The following is a 22,354-nucleotide window of genomic DNA, read 5'->3' as shown; positions in this document are numbered from 1 at the left end:
GATTTACAACATCTGCAGTTCTTTCGGTTTTTATTCATGAGAATCATGTTCTCCCATCTCATTTCTGAAATGCAAAGAGATTAAAATGTGTAATCTTCCCTGCCACAATGGGATTGAGGGACAGGACCTGACCACTCTCCTGACACTGATGGTAGTTGGGTTATTCCATCAGAGGGAAGGAAGGAAAGGAGACAGCTCACCAATGCTGAGCCACTCTCTTATATTTCCCAAAAGGTAGTTGAAAAATCAGCATGAGCTCAGGTCTGTGGGGGCTTTCATGAAAATTGTTCACTTTTTGGTTTGATAACCAGATGACACAAATTTAATGCAAATGTACTGGAAAGGAGATGATAGTAGTCTGATTTATGTTTGAATTGGAGGTGGATGTCGTCTCAACTGTGACATTTAAACAGGAATTGGATAACTATAAAAGGTGTAAAATTGCAGGGAAACCGAGCAAAGGAAATGGGTTTAGGGTGGCACAGTGGTTAACACTGCTGCCTCAGAGTGCCAGGGTCTCAAGTTCGATTCCAGCCTTGGGCAACTGTCTGTGTAGAGTTTGCACATTATCCCCATGTCTGTGTGGATTTCCTCCGCGTGCTCCAGTTTCCTCCCACAGTCCAAAGATGTGCAGGTTAGGTAGACTGGCTGTGCAAAATTGCCCAGAGTGGCCAGGCTAGATGGATTAGCCTTGGGACATTCAGAGTTGCAGGGATGGGGAGAGGGTGGGTCTGGGTGGGATGCTCTTTGGAGGGTCAGTGTGAATTCATTGGGCAAAATGGCCTGCTTCCAATCTGTAGAGATTCTATGATTCTAATCCAAATGGCCTCTCAAAGAGGATAGGGCAGACACGATCGAATGATGGCCTCTTTTGTTCTACGATTGCCTGTAAATGACCCACACTTTACTTCACAATGCCCATATTACTTGGGCGTGCGGTTTAGAGATGTCTTTTTATAAGATGATGGTGAACAGAAATGGAAGGCTGGTCAACTTTATGTCTACTCTGTGCACACATTATTAAAACAGAACTCAAAAGACCAGCAAGTGTTTTCATTGATTGCATTACAGAGAAAATAACTATCTTTATTCACCCTCCTAATGACTCCTGTTTCGGCACCAGAATTGCTGCTGCCAAACTAGTGATCAGATCACAGCTCCCCAATCTTCCACCAAGTCGGAATCTTACAGCAGATGAGCACATCCACTGCATCTTGATATTTGCCAGCCCTTGGAAGGAGCAGTCCAATTTAGTTCCACATCCCTGTTTTCTCTCATAAATTTGCAAATTGCTCATCTTCAGGTAGACACACAATTGCCTTTGAAAAGTCCAAATAGACTTTGCTCCCCCAGCTCCCCCCCTCAACTCTTCCAGGCAGTATTCCAATCTTACTTAGTCTATATTGTGCATTTTGTCATCATTTATTTCAGAGAGAGATTCGAGGACTGGTGATGAGCAGTCTATGAGAAGATAAACATCTGGTGTAGCCCTGGGTTTCTTTTTTAAAAAGCTAGAACAATAGAAGCAGCCTGAGTGGGTGTGGTCAAGCTGTCATAGGCCGAGGATTTTTAGTTTGTCTTCCAACCCCAGCTGAAAACTGTCAGTCACCCCGGTTGCTACTTTCTCTCTCTCCGTTCTGTTTCTGAATTGATGTTCTTTCCTCCTAGATTGGAGAACTGCATGTGAGACAATCTGTTTCTGAATTTGCATTTTGCCAAGGGTGCATTTAGTCATAGAGATATACAGCATGGAAACAGACCCTTCGGTCCAACCTGTCCATGCCAACCAGATATCCCAACCCTATTTAGTCCCACCTGCCAGCACCTGGCCCATATCCCTCCAAACCCTTCCTATTCATATACCTATCCAGATGCCTCTTAAATGTTGCAATTGTACCAGCCTCCACCACATCCTCTGGCAGCTCATTCCATACACGTACTACCCTCAGCGTGAAAAAGTTTCCTTTAGGTCTCTTTTATATCTTTCCCCTCTCACCCTAAACTATGCCCTCTAGTTCTGGACTCCCTGACCTCGGGGCAAAGATTTTGCCTACTTATCCTATTCATGCCCCTCAATTTTGTAAACCTCTATAAGGTCACCCCTTAGCCTCCAACGCTCCAGGGAAAACAGCCACAGCCTGTTCAGCCTCTCCCTGTAGCTCAAATCCTCCAACCCTGGCAACATTCTTGTAAATCTTCTCTGAACCCTTTCAAGTTTCACAACATCTTTCCGATAGGAAGGAGACCAGAACTGCATGCAATATTCCAACAGTTGCCTAACCAATATCCTGTACCGCCGCAACATGACCTCCCTGCTCCTGTACTCAATACTCTGACCAATAAAGGAAAGCATACCAAACACCATCTTCACTATCCTATCTACCTGTGTCTCCACTTTCAAGGAGCTATGAACCTTCACTCCAAGGTCTCTTTGTTCAGCAACATTTCATAGGACCTTACCATTAAGTGTATAAGTCCTGCTAAGATTTTCTTTCCCAAAATGCAGCACCTCGCATTTATCTGAATTAAACTCCATCTGCCACTTCTCAGCCCATTGGCCCATCTGGTCCATATCCTGTTTTAATCTGAGGTAACCCTCTTCGCTGTCCACTACACCTCCAATTTTGGTGTCATCTGCATGGTTGTTACTAGTTTGGAACAGTTCATTAATAATAGTTACTGCAATTTATCCTGTCAAGCTTTCCAATAAAGTTAAGTTATTCCAAGTTCTTCTTTCTTTTATATATTAATTATAATATTTTAATAAATTGTGTTTCGCTTAACGTTGAGTAATTTGACTAATCAAATTGCAACTGGAACACAGCACCTCGCATGTACATTTAAAATAAGTTAGGATATAGGCTATCTTCTTCATATATTTTGAAGTGGTCTGGTCTGATCCAGAACAGTGTAAAAAGAAAAAGTATCTCTGTTCCCTTTGCAGTTATTTATCAATGACTTCAAAAACTCTATCAAGCTTGTGAGACATGATTTCCCACACACAAAGCCGTGTTGACTATTCCTATTCAGTCCTTTCCTTTCGGTAGATGTGATCTAAATGGACTTCAGTAAGGCGTTTGACAAGGTTCCCCATGGGAGACTGGTTAGCAAGGTTAGATCTCACGAATACAGGGAGAACTAGCCATTTGGATACAGAACTGGCTCAAAGGTAGAAGACAGAGGGTGGTGGTGGAGGGTTGTTTTTCAGACTGAAGGTCTGTGACCAGTGGAGTGCCACAAGGATCAGTGCTGGGTCCTCTACTTTTTGTCATTTACATAAATGATTTGGATGCGAGCATAAGAGGTACAGTTAGTAAGTTTGCAGATGACACCAAAATTGGAGGTGTAGTGGACAGCGAAGGTTACCTCAGGTTACAAGAGGATCTGGACCAGATGGGCCAAATGGCTGAGGAGTGGCAGATGGAGTTTAATTCAGATAAATGCGAGGTGCTGCATTTTGGGAAAGCAAACCTTATCAGGGCTTATACACTTAATGGTAAGGTCTCAGGGAGTGTTGCTGAACAAAGAGACCTTGGAGTGCAGGTTCATAGCTCCTTGAAAGTGGAGCCACAGGTAAATAGGATAGTGAAGAAGGCGTTTGGTATGCTTTCTTTTATTGGTCAGAGTATTGAGTACAGGAGTTGGGAGGTCATGTTGCGGCTGTACAGGACATGGGTTAGGCCACTGTTGGAATATTGCGTGCAATTCTGGTCTCCTTCCTATCGGAAAGATGTTATGAAACTTGAAAGAGTTCAGAAAAGATTTACAAGGACGTTGCCTGGGTTGGAGGATCTGAGCTATAGGGAGAGGCTGAACAGGCTGTGGCTGTTTTCCCTGGAGCATCGGAGGCCGAGGGGTGACCTTATAGAAGTTTACAAAATCATGAGGGGAATGGATAGGATAAATAGACAAAGTCTTTTCCCTGGGGTCAGGGAGTCCAGAACTAGAGGGCATAGGTTTAGGATGAGAGGGGCAAGATATAAAAGAGACCTACAGGGCAACGTTTTCACACAGAGGGTGGTACGTGTATGGAATGAACTGTCAGAGGAAGTGGTGGAGGCTGGTATAAGTGCAACATTTAAAAGGCATTTGGATGGGTATATGAATAGGAAGGGTTTGGAGAGATATGGACCGGGTGCTGGCAGGTGGGACTAGATAGGGTTGGGATATCTGGTCGGCATGGACAGGTTGGACTGAAGGGTCTGTTTCCATGCTGTACATCTCTATGACTCGATGACTCTGAGTTGGCAGCAGAGTGGCTCAGTGGTTAGCACTACTGCTTCACAGCGCCAGGGACACAGGTTCGATTCCCACCTTCAGCAACTGTCTGTGTGGAGTTTGCACATTCTCGAGTCTGCGTGGGTTTCCTCCATGTGCTCTGGTTTCCTCCCACAATCCAAAGATGTGCAGGTGAAGTGAATTGACCATGCTAACTTGCCCATAGTGTGCAGGGGCGTGTAGGTTAAATGCATTAGTTGGGGGAAATGTGATGAAGGGCTGATGCCCGAAACGTCGAATTTCCTGCTCCTCGGATGCTGCCTGACCTGCTGCGCTTTTCCAGCAACACATTTTCAGCTCTGATCTCCAGCATCTGCAGACCTCACTTTCTCCTCGGAAATGTATAGTAGTAGGGTAGGGGAATGGTCTGGGTGGGTTACTCTTTGGAGAGTCAGTGTGGATAAGCTGGACATAATGGCTTGTATCTACATAGGAGGGATTCTATGATGATTATAGTTATCCACCCACTGAACAGATGAAATGATTAATCATTAGCTGCTCCATCAACACCCTACAGAAGGTACTTGGGCTAAATCAAGACACCAGCGTAGCCTCTCCACGTCACGAATGTTACCCTTATTGCTGAGCAGTTTGAATTAGGAATCAGGGATTGGTCCTCTAATATTTTTTGCAATAGCAAACATATTTGAGTGCAACACCTGACCTTGCCACCGCAAGCCAGCTGGATTCAAGAGTTCATTTATTTTTCTTTATTCTTCAGTGGGATATGAGCTTTGCTGACACTGGTTACCACTGAACAGAGTGGCTTCCTGGGGCAGTTGCAGAGGACACTCAAAGGTCAATCGTATTGCTATGGGCCTGGAGTCACATGTAGGCGAGAGTGGGTTATGATGGCAGATTTGAAGAGCACCAGTGAAGCAGATTGTTTTTTTAAAACAACAATTCAAAATCTTTATCATGTCACCATTGCTGAGACTAAGTCCATGTTCCAGATTTATAATAAATTCAAATTAATGCAAATGTCATGGTGGGATGTGAACCAATGTCTTCAGAACATTATCTTGAATTTCCAGATTACTAATCCAGTGACATCACCGCTGTAACCTCATTGTTCCTTACACTTGGAACCGACGCCCAATTCTGCACAGCACTGCCAAATGTGTTACATGAGAGAAGACTTGTATTTTAGTTTTGAATTTATGCTCGAGCTTTTTCTTCTACTTCTACTCTGATCATGAGGGAGAAGAAAAATCATCCAGTTGTATGAAAAGTCTATATTTATGAGCTGGTTTACTTTCTGAACACGCAACTGACAGACTTACCACTGAGAATCAATAGTGTACAGCCATCCCATCTCTTTAATCTGTAATATTCTAAGTGGTACGACCTGCAATCAGATTCTTCTAGCTAATAATGCGATTGTGTCGATTCCCCTGTTGTTTGTCAGCACTCAACACTAACCATATGTTATATCAACAGAAGTTCATAGCCCTCATATGTCATACAGGCATCCCAACCATCTGGTCTGTACCACCCATTTATTAATTATGGCATATTCTTAATCCCAACATTAATTCTGCTGTGAAGACAAACTGCAAAGTGGTACCACACTTCCTGGCCAGATGGAGATGATTGGATTATTTTGCTATCAATTACAGATTGCACCTGATTAAACACAATTTGTATTATGCAACAACCCTTGACAAACTATTCCTTGCTGGAGCAAACACCTTGATTTTAATTGAGATCCATGGTTGTTATTACAATATTTAGCTCTATTTGCTGCAGTTCAGAAAGACTGAAATAGATTCTGTAGACTGTTTGCTGTCGTAACTGTTTAAATAGACTCTGCGTGCTGAGTGAACAGACATAGTATATAATAAACTAGATTGCTTGCTGGGAATCCTGTTCTAAGATCCTTCTAACCATTGGTCCTCTTCCACCTCACTGTCTGATACAATATACTTTTTTCTGTCTTCTATCATTTAATTCTATCTTCTGGGCCACGTCCTCCAATCAACTTATCACAAGTAGCTGAAATGCATGTGTGCTAATGACATGCTTTCTTGAATTTGGAATTTGTGTCTTAATTTATTCATAAACATTCTTTTAAAGTTTTCTGACAGCAACATATAATTTGGAACTTTTTCATTTTCAGAACACCACATTACTTCAAATCATGTACAAAGACTGATTCTTACCTCTTTGTGAAATGCTATTGCATCGTTATAGTTCCCTAAAAGGTAATGTGTATTACCAAGGTTACCATAGGCTCGGCCTTGAGCTGCCCGATCTCCTAACTCTTGAACAATTTTAAGGTTCATCCTGAAATGAGAAACAACAGGATCACTAACACTGCCTACTCAAGCCAAAAACTCAGTGTTTTGAAAAGACAGCATTTTTTTTCCATACTTATTGTATGGGAACAGAACGGATTTAAAAACCAATGATTGTTTAAGGATTGGTGCCTTTTTAAAAGCATGTAGCCTGATACTCATTGCAAGCACTGTTTGTAGAGCTGCTTGTTCAAGCTGAAATTAAGCCAAGTTTCTGAAATGAGCTACAATGAAGGGACATGGGCAATCGAAGCTTTGGACAGCAACAAACAGCTGTTTATTTTGCAGATTAGTGAGCAGTTACTGATGACAAAAAATGTTCTGCCTGCCAAAAACTATGTGATTAGCTTCAGGGTAGGTGAACAGCTTGGGGGCGTGAAGGCTTGGGTAGGAAACATCAGAATCTGGAGGAGGAAAAGCTGTTTTTATGCAGCAGTAAACACAAAAAATGTCGTGCCTGAAGAAAGCCAGTTAATTTCCCCTTTAAAGTTGCTGTAAGCTGTATCAGTTAATTGGTAAAGATCTTTTTAAGTGTGTACAATGCATTCAGTTGCTTCTGTAAGACAAGTGTAAGTATCTGAAGAATGAAGATTAAGATGTTGTGTTCTCATTAGCACAAGAATCATTCAGCAAACCTCAAGGTAATTTGCTTTCCTTTTCTTTCCCTCTTTGCCTAAGAGACATGATTTTTTTTCATGCCTCTGTCTAAATACCTATAAAGTGGAGGAGGGGGGAGGCTGGTGTTTGTGTCTATGTGTTCAAGTACCACCTGCTCCAGTGCTGTATAACGATAATTGAAGAAGTTGATTGGAAAACATCAGAAACTTGGTTCATGCTTTCTGTTAGTTAAAAATGTGTTGCTGGAAAAGCGCAGCAGGTCAGGCAGCATCAAAGGAACAGGAGAATCGACGTTTCGGGCATAAGCTCTTCTTCAGGATTGAGGAGGGTGTGCCAAGCAGGCTAAGATAAAAGGTAGGGAGGAGGGACTTGGGGGAGGGGCTTTGGGAATACGATAGGTGGAAGGAGGTTAAGGTGAGGGTGATCGGCCGGAGAGGTCGGGAAGAAGATTGCAGGTCAAGAAGGCGGGGCTGAGTCCGAGGGTTGGGACTGAGAAAAGGTGGGGGGAGGGGAAATGAGAAAGCTGGAGAAATCTGCATTCATCCCTTATGGTTGGAGGGTTCCTAGGCAGAAGATGAGGCGCTCATCCTCCAGGCGTCGTGTTGCCATGGTCTGGCGATGGAGGAGGCCAAGGACCTGCATGTCCTTGGCGGAGTGGGACGGGGAGTTAAAGTGTTCAGCCACGAGGTGGTAGGGTTGGGTGGTGCGGGTGTCCCAGAGGTGTTCTCTGAAACGTTCCGCAAGTAGGCAGCCTGTCTCCCCAAGGTATAGGTGGCCACATCGGGTGCAGCGGATGCAGTAAATGATGTGTATGGAGGTGCAGGTGAATTTGTGGCAGATATGGGAGGATCCCTTGGGGCCTTGGAGGGAAGTGAGGGGGGAGGTGTGGGCGCAAATTTTGTATTTCTTGCGGTTACAGGGGAAAGTTGGTGTGTGGGGGGGGGTGTGCCGGGAGTGGAGTTTGGGTTGGTGGGGGGTGTGGATCTGATGAGGGAGTCACAGAGGGAGTGGTCTTTCCGGAACGCTGATAGGGGTGGGGAGGGAAATATATCCTTGGTTGTGGGGTCTGTTTGGAGGTGGCGGAAATGACAAAGGATGATACGATGTATGTTGAGCTTGGTGGAGTGGTAGGTGAGGACCAGTGGGGTTCTGTCCTGGTGGCGATTGGAGGGACAGAGTTCAAGGGCAGAGGAGATGAGGTGGAGAGCATTGTCAACCATGTCTGAGGGGAAATTGCGGTCTTTGGAGAAGGAGGCCATCTGGGTTGTTCGGTATTGGAATTGGTCCTCCTGGGAGCAGATGCGGCGAAGGAATTGGGAATATGGGATAGCGTTTTTACAGGGGTCAGGGTGGGAGGAGGTGTAATCTATGTAGCTGTGGGAGTCACTCGGTTTATAGTAAACGTCTGTGTTGAGTTGGTCGTCCGAGATAGAAATGGAGAGGTCTCGGAAGGGGAGGGAGGAGTCTGAGACGGTCCAGGTAAATTTGAGGTCAGGGTGGAAGATGTTAGTAAAGTAGATGAACTGTTCAACCTCCTCGTGGGAGCATGAGGTAGCGCCGATACAGTCATTGATTTAGTGGAGGAAAAGGTGGAGGGTGGTGCCAGTGTTGCTGCGGAAGATGGACTGTTCCACATATCCTACGAAGAGGCAGGCATAGCTGGGGCCCATGCGGGTGCCCATAGCTACTCCTTTGGTTTGGAGGAAGTGGGAGGATTGGAAAGAGAAGTTGTTCAGAGTGAGGACCAGTTCAATCAGCCGAAGGAGGGTGTCAGTGGAAGGGTACTGGTTGGTTTGGAGGGAAAGGAAGAAGCGGAGGGCTTTGAGGCCTTCGTTATGGGGGATGGAGGTGTATAGGGACTGGATGTCCATGGTAAAGATAAGGCGTTGGGGGCCGGGGAAGCAAAAATCATGGAGGAGGTGGAGGGCGTGGATGGTGTCCCGAACGTAGGTGGGGAGTTCTTGGACTAAGTGGGACAGGACTGTGTCAAGGAATGCAGAAATGAACTCCGCCCCTCCAATCACCACCAGGACAGAACCCCACTGGTCCTCACCTACCACCCCACCAACCTCCACATACATCGTATCATCCTTCGTCATTTCCGCCACCTCCAAACAGACCCCACCACCAAGGATATATTTCTCTCCCCACCCCTATCCGCCTTCTGGAAAGACCACTCCCTCCGCGAATTCCTCATCAGATCCACACACCTCCCCCAACAACACCACCTCAACCTCCACTCCCGGCACCTTCCCCTGCAACTGCAAGAAATGCAAAACTTGCACCCACACCTCCTCCCTTACTTCCCTCCAGGCCCCAAGAGATCCTTCCATATCCGTCAGAAATTCACCTGCACCTCCACACACATCATTTACTGCATCCGCTGCACCCGATGTGGCCTCCTATACATTGGGGAGACAGGCCACCTACTTGCGGAACGTTTCAGGGAACACCTCTGGGACACCCGCAACAACCAACCCAACCGCCCCATGGCTGAACACTTTAACTCCCCCACCCACTCTGCCAAGGACATGAGGTCCTTGCCCTCCCCCATCACCAGACCATGGGAACACGACGCCTGGAGGATGAGTGCCTCATCTTCTGCCTAGGAACCCTCCAACCATAAGGGATGAATGCAGATTTCTCCAGCTTTCTCATTTCCCCTCCCCCACCTTTTCAGTCCCAACCCACAGACTCAGCACCGCCTTCTTGACCTGCAATCTTCTTCCCGACCTCTCCACCCCCACCCCCTCTCCAGCCTATCACCTTCCCCTTAACCTCCTTCCACCTATCATATTCCCAACGCCCCTCCCCCAAGTCCCTCCTCCCTACCTTTTATCTTAGCTTGCTTGGCACACCCTCCTCATTCCTGAAGAAGAGCTTACGCCCGAAACGTCAACACTCCTGTTCCTTGGATGCTGCCTGACCTGCTGCGCTTTTTCAGCAACACATTTTTAATGTCTGATCTCCAGCATCTGCAGTCCTCACTTTGTCATGCTTTCTGTTAACCTGGGTCTTAAAGATAACGAAATTCCCCAATTTTTTCAACTTCCTTTACAAAAAAAACCCTTCAACTTTTGTGATGATAGCATGGAAATAGCATGATCTGATTTCCAGACCTCAGTGAAGCATAACACTTTGTCATTCAAGCGAAGTACAAGATTATATTTATCACTAAAAAAAAACTACGCATTTAGTCGTCAGGTTTGGGGGCTAATGAACTCCACGTAAAGTTCATGTTGTTTACAACCATAATTTAAATCCAGACAGATTACAGTCTAGAAATTGTTTCCAAGCCCACTTATATTTATAATGATCAGCTTTCAAGTTCATGAATAGCAATGCATAGAATTTGGCTAAGTAAACAGCCTGGATGGTCTGAACTAACCTAGTCATTCAAAGTGAGTTCAGAATTAAGCAACGCAGGCCTTTAAGTATGTAAAGAACTAGTAATCATTTGATGTTTGCCAAAAAGTGGATTTCAAAACAGGCTGTAGAAAATTGTCCCTCTGGAATATCTTGGCTGTATGTGTCTCCCATCATAATTTACATGCCACGGAGGTTGTCAAAGCAAGATCATTGGAGAGGTTTTGTTGGATTGGCCAACAATGATGGTCCAGACTGATTCTAAAGGTTGGTCAGCATGTTTGGTTGTATGGGTCCAAGTGAAGATAGGGATGGAACAGGAAGAAAGCAAAGGTAGAAGGAAAAATAAGGAGAGAAAGAAAAAGGAGAGAGAAGGTAACAAGAAATATGTAAAAGACACATAACCCAGAAAACAGCAATACTTCTGTTGTCTCCAAACTTGACTTTGTGGTCATCTTAAAACATATTGGTGCAAGTTGTTTATAAAAATAACCATACACATATCTCCAGCCTTCAGTAACAAAATCAACTTTGAGAACACAAACTCAAAAAAAAAAGTCTTGTGTCAGCTCCCCCAAAAACGATGAAGGGCTTATGCCCGAAACGTCGAATTTCCTATTCCTTGGATGCTGCCTGACCTGCTGTGCTTTAACCAGCAACACATTTTCAGCTGTGATCTCCAGCATCTGCAGACCTCACTTTTTACCCCCAAAAACGATAACTGGCAAGCCTCATAACTTTCTATACAACATCCAAATGTTCTCTTTTCTACACACCTCCATGAACGCTTTTTCTTTCAGTTGAAGTCATGCAGCTCTGGTCATGTGCATTGTTAGACTTAATGCTGATTGGTTACTTCTGAGAATTCTGTAGTCTTTGCTACCTTCTCCCCAGCCCAACCCCCCGCCCATTTATCTCTCCACCCTGGAGACTCCCTGCCTCTATTCCTGATGAAGGGCTTTTGCCCGAAACGTTGGTGTTCCTGCTCCTCGGATGCTGCCTGACCTGCTGTGCTTTTCCAGCACCTCTGATCTAAACTCTGGTTTCCAGCATCTACAGTCCTCACGTTTGCCTATTTCTGATGACTGACTACTATGGGACAGCATGTGGGAACCCATGTGTTTTTCAATGAAAAGGGCCAAGACATAGCATAAGGGTTGGAAGAATTAGAGAGAAGTCCAGAGAAATCAAGTAGTAATGACTACGTGGCGCCATGTCTTGGGCATTAAAAAACATTCAGAATGTGGAAGGATAAAAGGGAGGAGGTAAGAAGTCCCAGAACAGCAAGACTCAAGAGAGCAAAGGACAAAATGAAATTCAGAACATTATAAGTCCAGCTGATTAAATAAGGAATGAAATAAGCAGAAGGGGAATAGCTGCAACTGACCCCAGAATGAAACTCTAATTTCAGTATTACCTTTACATATATTGCAAGGGCTGTAATTCATTCCTGTGTAGCATTCATTGTACACACATTAGTCAGCATGTTGTAAAATCAAACATAACAAAACGTTGTGCGTAAATTAGAATTACAGTGTTCAAACAGAAAGATGATTGAACAAAGGTCTACGGGAAAACTGAGAATATGACCTGTAAAACTGGGGACAACAAATTAAATTGGGAATAACAAATGACTGCAGGTGCTGGGAAGGGTTAAATAATCTTCAGTGAGATCCTCATTAGTCTGGATGAAGAGGCTGAGTTCTTAGTAGAGGCAAAGGATGTACAATTTGAATCCTGTCTCTATTAGAACATGAGTGAAGAAGGTGGCATTCTTGCCAAAACAATAAAAATCTGATGATGATTCAGCATTTGCACTAATGATATTCAGGAGGCATTGATACTGTGAAGCAAATATTTTTCCAAGCCAGATTGATGACCTCAAAGTGTGAAGGTTGGTTGTTTTTCCACAGACTGTTTCATCAACTGCTCAATCCCTCGGAGGGGTGTGCAAGTAAGGAAGGCCGTGGAGGCACGGATATTGAATACTTATTGTTTAAGGGGCAACTATGTGGATTTTTGTTGCCAAGGGAATAAAAAGGCAATTAGGAACAGATGGGAATGTTCAGCTTGCAACACAGAGTTCAATCATGAGTTCACTGAATGGCAGAGTGGGCCCAATGGGTTGAATGGCCAATTTCTGCTTCTAGTTTGTACAAATTAAGTGCACTATGCGATGGAGGACATTCTAGGAAGAAGTGATAAACAGGCTAATTTTGGGCTACACTTGGCAGCAAATACTTCCCTCCTACTCTTTGGCAGCAAAGACACTATTGTTAGAATTGCCAAATGACAATATCATAGGGGGGTATTTGGAACTGCATCAAAATCTTCTCCAATTTGTGAGAAACCAAAGGTGTTAAATGACCAGGAAAAGGAGATATAAATTGGGATTACACGCTAATAATTACAAGCGTTGGTGAATACTCAAGTCTTATTTTGAAGAATGTCATGGGGCACCACCGATAAAGGGAAGGCAAGCAGAGAAGCAAGTTGGGGAAGGGAGTGCAAAACATATTGGCATTTTCTGAGGATGCCATAATACTGTTTGACAAGTGCAGAGAAATGATGCTGAATTTCAAAACACAATATCAGTCTTGTGGAAAAAGATCGAAATCTCATTAAAAAGAGAACTGCTGCTATAATGGAACACGCAAATCCAAAGAAAATTAAGCCTGGCAATCTTGAGGAAAAAAAATTGGCTTCCAGAGAAATCAATCCAGGAGTCATCACTTTCAACAAACCATGACAGAAAGCAAAACACAAGAAAAAATTCCAAAATGGTGAATAAATTTCACATCTTCGTCTGAGAGGGAATTGATACTCAGCAACTTGGAGGTCACTATTTTTATGAATATGAACAGCAGCAAGAGTCAAAACTACTGCAGAACAAAGTTTATGAAGGTGACACGGAAAGAGTCTAGGTGACTCGGGAGAGAAAACAGCATTCAAGTTTAAAGTTTGTGAAAAGATTTGTAGTTCAAGTGCTCGTTGTTGTAGTTGTGTTCGCCGAGCTGGGAATTTGTGTTGCAGATGTTTCATCCCCTGTCTAGGTGACATCCTCAGCGCTTGGGAGCCTCCTGTGAAGTGCTTCTGTGATCTTTCCTCCGGCATTTGTAGTGGTTTGAATCTGCCACTTCTGGTTGTCAGTTCCAGCTGTCCGCTGCAGTGGTCGGTATATTGGGTCCAGGAACCCAATATAAGTGCATCCCTCAATGCACTTAACTACAAAAATGTTTTTAATATGTAGGTGCACAATTTTCTCTCAGAATGATCTGAAATGCTCTCATTTAGTGAAGGTCATTGCTTTGTAGTCTGATATCCCCTAGTTGACCTCTACTTTAAAACAGAATCCATTACAAAATCAGCTTGCATTTATATTCTGTCTTCATTAACACAGACATCCCAGTGCCCTTCACAGAAGGGCTATCAAACAAAACTCAACAAAGCACAGAAGCAGATTTCAGGCTGGCACTGTGGTTAGCACTGCTGACTCATAGCTCTAGTGACCCAAGTTCAGTTCTAGCCTCGGGTGACTGACGATGTGGAACTTACATGTTCTCCCTTGTCTGCACAGTTTTCCTCCAGGTGCTCCGGTTTCCTCCCACCATCCAAAGGTATGAAGGTTAGGTGGATTAGTTATTCTAAATTGCCCTTCGTGTCCAGGGGTGAGCAGATTAGGTGGATCAGCCATGGAAAATTCAGGGTTACAGGGATAGGGGTCATATGCTCTCTGGAAGGTGATTTGATAGGCCGAATTGCACTGTAGAGATTCTAAAAGAGCAAAGCAGTTCTGTGCTCGTTAGAACAGACAAAGATTATGGGGCGTACAAAATGGAAAAAAAAATAGGTACATAGTGGAGAGATTTGGGGAAAGTCTTCCAAATTTTGGGACCAAACGGACACAACCACCATTGGTTGGAATCACTAAAATGGGGATGGTGGAAGAGGCCAGAATTGCAGTGCGAAGATCTCAGGCAAGCTTACAAAGTGGGATGGGGCTCACAAGGTGATGGGAGGACTTGAAAATAAGAACGAGAACATTAAAATCAAGGTAATGCTTAAAGTGGAAATCAAAGAGTTCCAGGAGAATGGGACTTGGGTGATTATAAACAGCAGAGGTTTGGAGAAGGTCAAGCTTACAATGTGTATGCAGCACCTGATCAATTTAATTTAAGCTCACGTTTATGACTTCAATGGAAAGGCATTCGGTACGCGCTGCATATTTCAAGGATGATTCCAACATACTTTGGTGAACCCAATGCCCTTGGTTTATATTTTAAAAAAACACAAATGTTGTCTTCAGTGCAAGTTCTTTAGACTTAAGCTGCTTTGATCTATGATCTGACGAAGCAGACTGGCTACTGAAAACAAACTATAAAACTAGAAACTTGAATGTTCTCAATTCGCAGGATGTGGGTGTCACTTTCTACACCAGTATTTCTTGACTATCCCCGAATGCGCTCTCTGTTGGCATTATTGTAAATAGATGGTTGTGAGCTGCCTTCTTAATCCAGGGCAAGCGCAGTGGCTTGGTCCATCTGGACAGCTTGTGAGACATGAATGAGGACGGGTAAAGATCTGCCACATTGCTAGGGGTCTTGAGTTACATAGATGATGGACAGGCTAAGGAAAGAAAATTTGCTTCTGTCAAGGCAGAACTTTGAGAACATTCTGAAGGAGGCTCACTGAACCCGAAACATTATCTCTGCGTTCTCTCCCTAGATGCAACCAGATTTGCTACGTTTTGCCAGCAATTCCTGTTTTTACTTCTGATTTCCAGCATCTGCAGTTCTTTGGGTTTTTTTTTAATATTGTAGAGGGTTACTCTAAAGTGAAGCTGGGACATCTCTAATTTTCACTAGTGTTACAGTAAAGAATAGAGTAAGGTTAAAATCACTTGAAATCAGTGTAGGCAAAGTTAAAGTAAAGTATGGCAGGGCATCTCAGCCATGTGCAATGTCCATGCTGTGGATAGTGGGGAGAGGCGAACACTGCACTGAAGTAGGGAACCCACCTACAGCAACAGTCATCAACTGCACAAGGTTGAGATCTGGGTTTTGGAGTTGGAGTGTTGGCTGGAGTCAGTGGGGTGCATCTGAGAGGCAGGGGACCACATGTTTAGTGTGTTCAGAAACAAGGGTGGTTACAGCACAAGTTAGAGACAAACAGGCACTTCGGGAATGGGTCACAGCTGGAATGTCCAAGAGAGATGGGTCAGGGAATGCATGGATGGTGAAGGCGGCAAGGGCTCCTTAGAATAATGCAGCAAATTCCAAGCCCAGGGTATCACAGGTGACCCAACTGTAACAGAAATCATAGAATCCCTACAGTGTGGAAGCACGTCATTCGGCCCATCAATTCTGCACCAAACGTCCAAAGAGCATCACACCACACCCAACCCCACATCCTATCCCTGTGACTCTGCATTTCCAATGGCTAACCTACCTAACCTGGACACGATGGGTAATTTAACATGGCTAATCCACCTAAACTGCACACTTTTGGGCTGTGGGAGGAAACCAGAGCACCCAGAGGAAATCCAGGCAGACATGGAGAGAATGTGTAGAGTTTGCACAGTCACCAGAGGATAGAACTAAACCCAGGTTCATGCCACTGTGAGGCAGCAGTGCTAACCATTGAGCCACTGTGCACTCCTGTACAGCAGAGAAGGAAGGAGAGTGAAAGGTAGGGTAACAGACATACATTTCTCTGGTTGGCAATGTTATCTAGGGTGGGCATGTTGCCTCTCTGATGCCAGAGTCTAGGACATCACACCACAACTCCAGAACAGTTTTCTGAGGGAGAACAGCCAGAGGTTGGGGTCTACTTTGGTAATTACAAAGTAGGCAAGTCTAGGAATATGATCTAGCAATTGGAGTTTCAGCAGGTGGTTGGAAATGAGCTAGCAGGATCTTGAATGTAGTGATCTCTGGTTTACTCCCAGTACCACATGCAAGTGATTATAGAAATAGAAGGATAAGGTATGTCAATGTTGGTGCAAAGATGGTGCGGGTGGGAGGGGTTTAGATTTCTGGCATACAGGGACTGGCTTTGGGAAGGTGGCATCTGTACAAGCTGGACAGCTTGTACCTGGACTGAACTGGGATGGAGTTTCCTGTTGATGCACCTTGCTCGTGCTGTTGGGAGGACTTAAAACTAACTCAGCAGGAGTGTGACAATCAAGAGAGAAAATTAACGAGTAATACCAGGGCTCACAAAATGCTTTGAGACGAATAATGGGCAGGTAACTGCCTAATTGTATTATCGTTAGACTATTAATCTGGATTTAGGTAATCTGGAGTCCCAGGTTCATTCCAGATTCTGAATTCAACAAATCTTGAATTAAAAGTATAATGATAACTATGAAACTGTTGTTGATTACTAGGAAAAAAAACCCATCTGGTTCACTATTGTCTTTTAGAGAGGGAAACTGCCATCCTTCCCTGGTCTGGCCTACATGTGACTCCAGACCCACAGCAATGTGGCTGACTCTTAACTGCCCTCTGGGCAATTAGGGATGGGCAATAAATGCTAGCCTGGCCAGCAATGCCCACAACCCATGAAAGAATTTAAAAATAAAGTACTAGTTCTGGAGAATAGAAAGGTATTAGTTGAAGACAGAGTAAAGGAGAAAGGAATTAACTTTTAACTAGGGTCACTGTGCATGTAAGCAAAAGCACAGAGTCTGGTTAATAAATCTGAGGAGTTATAGGCACAGATTGACATGTGAGATTATGATACATTGGTGATGACAGAGACCTGGCTCAAGGTAGGGCAGGGTTAGGTGATAAACATTCCTGGTTACAAAATATTTAGAAAATATCTGAAAGGGTAAAATTAAGGCCTGGCAGTATTGCTTAAGGAGAATATTACAGCACTGGACAAAGATGTTTCAGAGGGTTTGAGAACAGAATCAATCTGGCTAGAACGAAGGAACAAGGGTGCAGCTAGTCCAACATTGTCCAGTTAATCTGTACATCACCAACTGGTGGTGAGGTATAAAGGAACAAATCTGCAAGGAAATTACAGAGATGTTTCAGAGACAGATGAGATATATTCCCAGAAAAGGAAAAGGTAGGACAAACAAGTCCAGAGATCCCTAGACGACAAAGGCGATGGTGCACAAATTAGAGAAAAGAAAGTACAGTTATGGCCTGTATCAGTTGGTAAACACATTGAGAAGCAATTGAGAAGACAGAAGGTTCAGCATAGGGGTTGAAAAGATACAGAGAAGCAAATAGGGATTATGAGAAAAGAGAAATGCCAAAGTGTTCTAAAGAAATGAAACAGTAAAAAGGTGACTATGTCCGATTAGGGACATAGAGACAAGAGGCATGACTGATGTATTTAATAAGTACTTTGTACCTATCTTTTCCTATGAGACAGATGGTGCTCAGGTCACGTTGAGAGACGTGGAAACGATCACGAGAAGGATTTAAAATTGATAAGGAGGTGGCATTGGATAAACCATCCACTTAAAGTTAATAAGAGGAGATGCACCAAGAATATCGAAGGAAGTGAGAGGGGAAGCTTCAGAGGCATGTGCCATAATCTTTCAAATTTCTCTGTATTCAGTGGTACCCCCAGAGGATTGCTGATTTGCAAACATGGCCTTGTTCCAAAAAATGTTGTAATGATAAGCCCAGCATTTACAGGCCAGTTCAACTTCAGTCATGGGGAAACTGCCAGAAATATTCCACAGAATCTCTACGGCATGGAAGCAGGCTATTCAGCCCATCAGATACACACCGACCATCTGAAGAGGATCCCATCCAGGTCCATCCCCTATCCTATCCCTGTAACACTGCATTTCCCATGGCTAACCCACCTAACCTGCACATCCCTGAACACTATAGGGCAATTTAGCATAGTCAATCCACCTAACCTGCACATCTTTTGGACTGTGGGAGGAAACTAGAGCACCTGGAGGAAACCCACGCAGACACAGGGAGGATGTGCAAACTCCACACAGTCACCAAAGGGTGAAGTCAAATCCAGGTCCTAGGCACTGAGAGGCAACAGTGCTAACCACTGAGCCACTGTGTCATCCAGTTATTATTCAAGGTGGAATTAATAGTTGCATGGAAAAATGTGGGTTACTTAGTAAGAATTAGCATAGATTGATTTAGTGAAAGTCTGAATAACTTGGAAATTATTTTTGGGACAGTTGACATAGAGGGTTGATGAGGGCAATGCTGATGATGTGTGCTTCATGGAGTAAAAGAGTCAGCAACAACATGTGCACAGAACTGGATGAGTAATTGCAAAGATAATAATGGTTAATGCATATTTTTCATGCTAGGGGAAGCTTTGAAGTGGAGTTCTCCAGATGTTAATATTGGGATCATTGCCTTGCTTAATCTACATCTTGGTGTGCAAGAGACAATTTCACGTTTTGAGGACAACACAAAAACTTGGGAGCATTGTAAACCATGTGGAGAGGAGTGCTGAATTCCAAAAGGCAGAGAGCAGACAGTTGGCAGATAAACTGTAATGCAGAGAAGTTTGAAGCAATACATTTGGTACAAAGAACATGAAGAGACATGAGACAATGAAAAGGTGCTATTCTAAAGGGGATGAAGGAACAGAGACACCTGGCTGCATATGTGCATAATCAGTAAAGGTGGCATGACAGATAGACAGAACAATTTCAAAACTAGACTATTTTAAGTTTCACTTACCAGGGCTTTAAAGTACAAGAGTAAAAAAGTTAGACTGAAATTTTATCAGACACCAGTTACACCACAACTGAGTATTGTGCACAATATTTGGTGCCACACTTCAGAAAGAATGTCAACACATTGGAGAGAATGCAGTAGTGGTTCCAGGGATAAGAAACCTCCATTATGAGGACAAACTGAATAAACTGGGACCACTTTCCTTGGCTTGAAGACCACGGCTTGGACAGATATTTGTGAAATCACAACAGGCCTGGACACAGTAGATGCAGAGAAACCTTGCAGAAGCACTGGTGATCTTTCAGGAATCATTGGAGTCAGGGAGTGTCCCAGAGGACTGAAAATGGATCCTGTAACACCCCTGTTTAAAAGGGAGGAAGGCAGAAGAAAGTAAATTATGAGGGTGGGGGAGGGGGGTGGTGAGGTTGGTTAGCCTGACTCCAGTTGTTAGTAAGATTTTAGCATCCATTAAGGATGAGATTGTATAATACCTGATGCACATGCTCAGATTGGGCCAAGTCAGCATGGCTTTGTCAAGGGGAGATCATGCCTGAGTTCTTTGTGGTAACGACTACATTAGACAAAGGACAGCCATGGACATGATCTATGTGGATTTCCAGAAGGCATTGCCAACTGAACCTGAATGTTGACCTTCAGTGAATCCTGAACTGCGACTCCCAAGTCCCTTTGAGAGTTAGATTTCCAAAGCCTATCCCTGTTTAAAAAGTCTACAACTCTATTCTTCCTACTAAAGTGCATTTCCCACACTGTCTTCCATTCCACTTCTAAACCCAATCTCCTAGTCTGTCCAAGTTTTTCTGCAGCCTCCTTGCTTCCTCAATACATCCTGTCCCTTCCTTATCTTTATGTCATCTCCAAACTAAGCAAAAATGCTCTCAGTCCCTTTGTCCAGTTGATCAATGAAAAGCATGAATGATTGTGGTCGCAACACAGACCCCTGCAGAACTCCATTAGTCACTGGCTGCCATCTAGAAAAAGTTCCCTTTATCTCTACTCTGTCTTCTGCCAGCCCACCATTCATCTATCCATGTCAATACTTTACCCCTAAAACCACGTGCTCTTAAATTATTCAGGAGCCTCTCATGTGGCATGACTTCAGAGTGAAGGGATGACCCTTTAGAATGGAGATGTGGAGGAATTTCTTCAGCCAGTGGGTGGCTAATCTGTGGAACTTGGCCACAGAGTGCTGTGGAGGCCAAGTCATTGAGCGTATTTAAGACAGAGATAGACAGGTTCTTGATTCGTGAGGGGATCAAAAGGTTGTGAGAAGGCAGGACAATTGGGCTGAGAAACAGATCAGCCATGATCAGATGGGGGAGCAGACTCCATTGGCTGAATGGCCTAATTTTGCTCCAATATTTTTTGTCTTATGGTACAAATATTTGGATTCACAAAACAGTGAAGTTCAGGCAATCATGTTTGTGGGTTCTAGCTATTGCATTTGGGGCAGACGATTTGTGTTAGTTTTGCAAAGTGGTCTGGAGTTCATGCAGATATTGTGTTACTTTTCTAGGGTCAGAAAGCCTTAATAGAAAAGTAAGCACAATGATCTCCTCCTTGATTCTGGACTGTGAGCAGGAAACATGTTGTATTTCATGCTCTTCGTGGGTCACCAGAACACATCTTGAACATCTGTTTTAACTGCCTTTTCTTCTTCCTTGAATTTTTAATTTGTATGTTGGAGGTGCAGATGTTGCTTTACTCACTCGTAGTATTCGGTGGCCTTCTCTAAAGTTTCCTTTACTTCAGCAGGCAAGTCCCCAGAGTCATGGGCCCTGAGCCAGGACAACTGTTTCCCTTTGGCGTGGAAAACATTCCCAATGTTGTACTGTGCTCGCGCTTCACCAACCTGGATGGGAGAGAGGAATGTGGTGTGTTATGCAATGGAAAAATTACAATGAATAATTTTGCCAAAAACAATTCATGAAAGGAAAGGTAATTTCACTGGTGTGCAGCTGTGGTGTTAGGTGTGGGAGGGCAGGAAAAGCAACATCAGTTACGTTTGACACGGTGTTACTGGCTTTCCTGTTTTTATTTCAAATCAAGAAATCAAGTAATAAACACAAGGAACTCAAGAACGAAATTCAATGCCATTCAATCTAATGCTTATCACAAGCAGCACAGGGAGGGGAACCCAATTCACAGCAATATAAACAAAACAAAAGAGCCAGACATACGCCATGGGTAAACACCAGCTGAGGTGAGAGAAACCAAGTCAACATGTTAGATCCATGTGTTGCGTCAAAACTAGAAAAAACTTAGCAATGCAACAGGTTCTCAGGGGTTGAAAGACTGGGAGAGGAGTAGAAAAGGGTACAATCAAATAGGTTAAGATAGGGTGGAAGACAAGAATGATTTCAATGACAAAAAAAGACAATCGTCATGGGCCAAAGAGGGTGAGGGTCACAGAAATTAAGCATCAGAAGGTGAGTTTTTAAGTGGCTAAAGTGAAATCAACGCCAAAAGTTACTGGTAAAAGAAAATGAACATTTGTTATTATTTGAATTCCAAGTTGAACATGAGATATAGAGTTCAGCTATTTCTAACGAAAACATTATCAAGTCCACACTCTTTCTAACTGAGTATTTCCAGAACTTTGTTTAAGCCCACGTTTCCAGTAACCTCATGATCTTTCCTTTCCAATTCATAGCTTTGGGAGGTGAGGTGGGCCACTTAAATGGTTATATTTGTGGTCATCAGTCTTGACTTTGTGATCAATGCAACCCATGTTCCACATGGGTTGTTAACGTAAAGCTATACTGCAATTGGCAACTTCCCCATTGCATTCTTACACACCCATAAAGTTAGTGGAAATTAATCAGCAAAATATTCATTTAAGAACAACACAGTTTCAACTAGGTTAATGACAAAAGGAGCCCCTGCAGATCAATATGGTGGCTCAATAGCCAGCACTGCTGCCTCACAGCGCCAGGGACCCAGGTTTGATTCCACCCTTGGGTGACTGTCTGTGTGGAGTTTGCATGTTCTTCCCGTGTCTGCGTGGGTTTCCTCCAGGTGTTCTAGTTTCCTTCACAGTGCAAAGATGAGCAGGGTAGAGTGGATTGGCCATGCCAAATTGCTCATGATGTTCAG

At 43.7% G+C, this 22,354-nt stretch overlaps 1 protein-coding gene across 1 annotated transcript in view; it reads right to left on the bottom strand.

Moving 5' to 3' along the window:
* The window catches only part of gpsm1b (G protein signaling modulator 1b), a 257,312-nt gene that overhangs the window by 138,718 nt on the left and 96,240 nt on the right, over positions 1-22,354 (bottom strand). Inside the window, exons 5-6 of the mRNA XM_060841548.1 lie at positions 20,968-21,110; positions 6,441-6,564 (exon numbers count right to left, since the gene is read on the bottom strand). Coding sequence (XP_060697531.1) covers positions 6,441-6,564; positions 20,968-21,110 — 267 coding nt within the window. The remainder of the gene's footprint in view (positions 1-6,440; positions 6,565-20,967; positions 21,111-22,354) is intronic.

Source organism: Hemiscyllium ocellatum, chromosome 21, assembly GCF_020745735.1.
Source record: "Hemiscyllium ocellatum isolate sHemOce1 chromosome 21, sHemOce1.pat.X.cur, whole genome shotgun sequence".
Lineage (NCBI taxonomy): Eukaryota > Metazoa > Chordata > Chondrichthyes > Orectolobiformes > Hemiscylliidae > Hemiscyllium > Hemiscyllium ocellatum.
The sequence above is the reverse complement of the archived record's forward strand: the minus strand, read 5'-3'. Positions and strand labels throughout refer to the sequence as shown.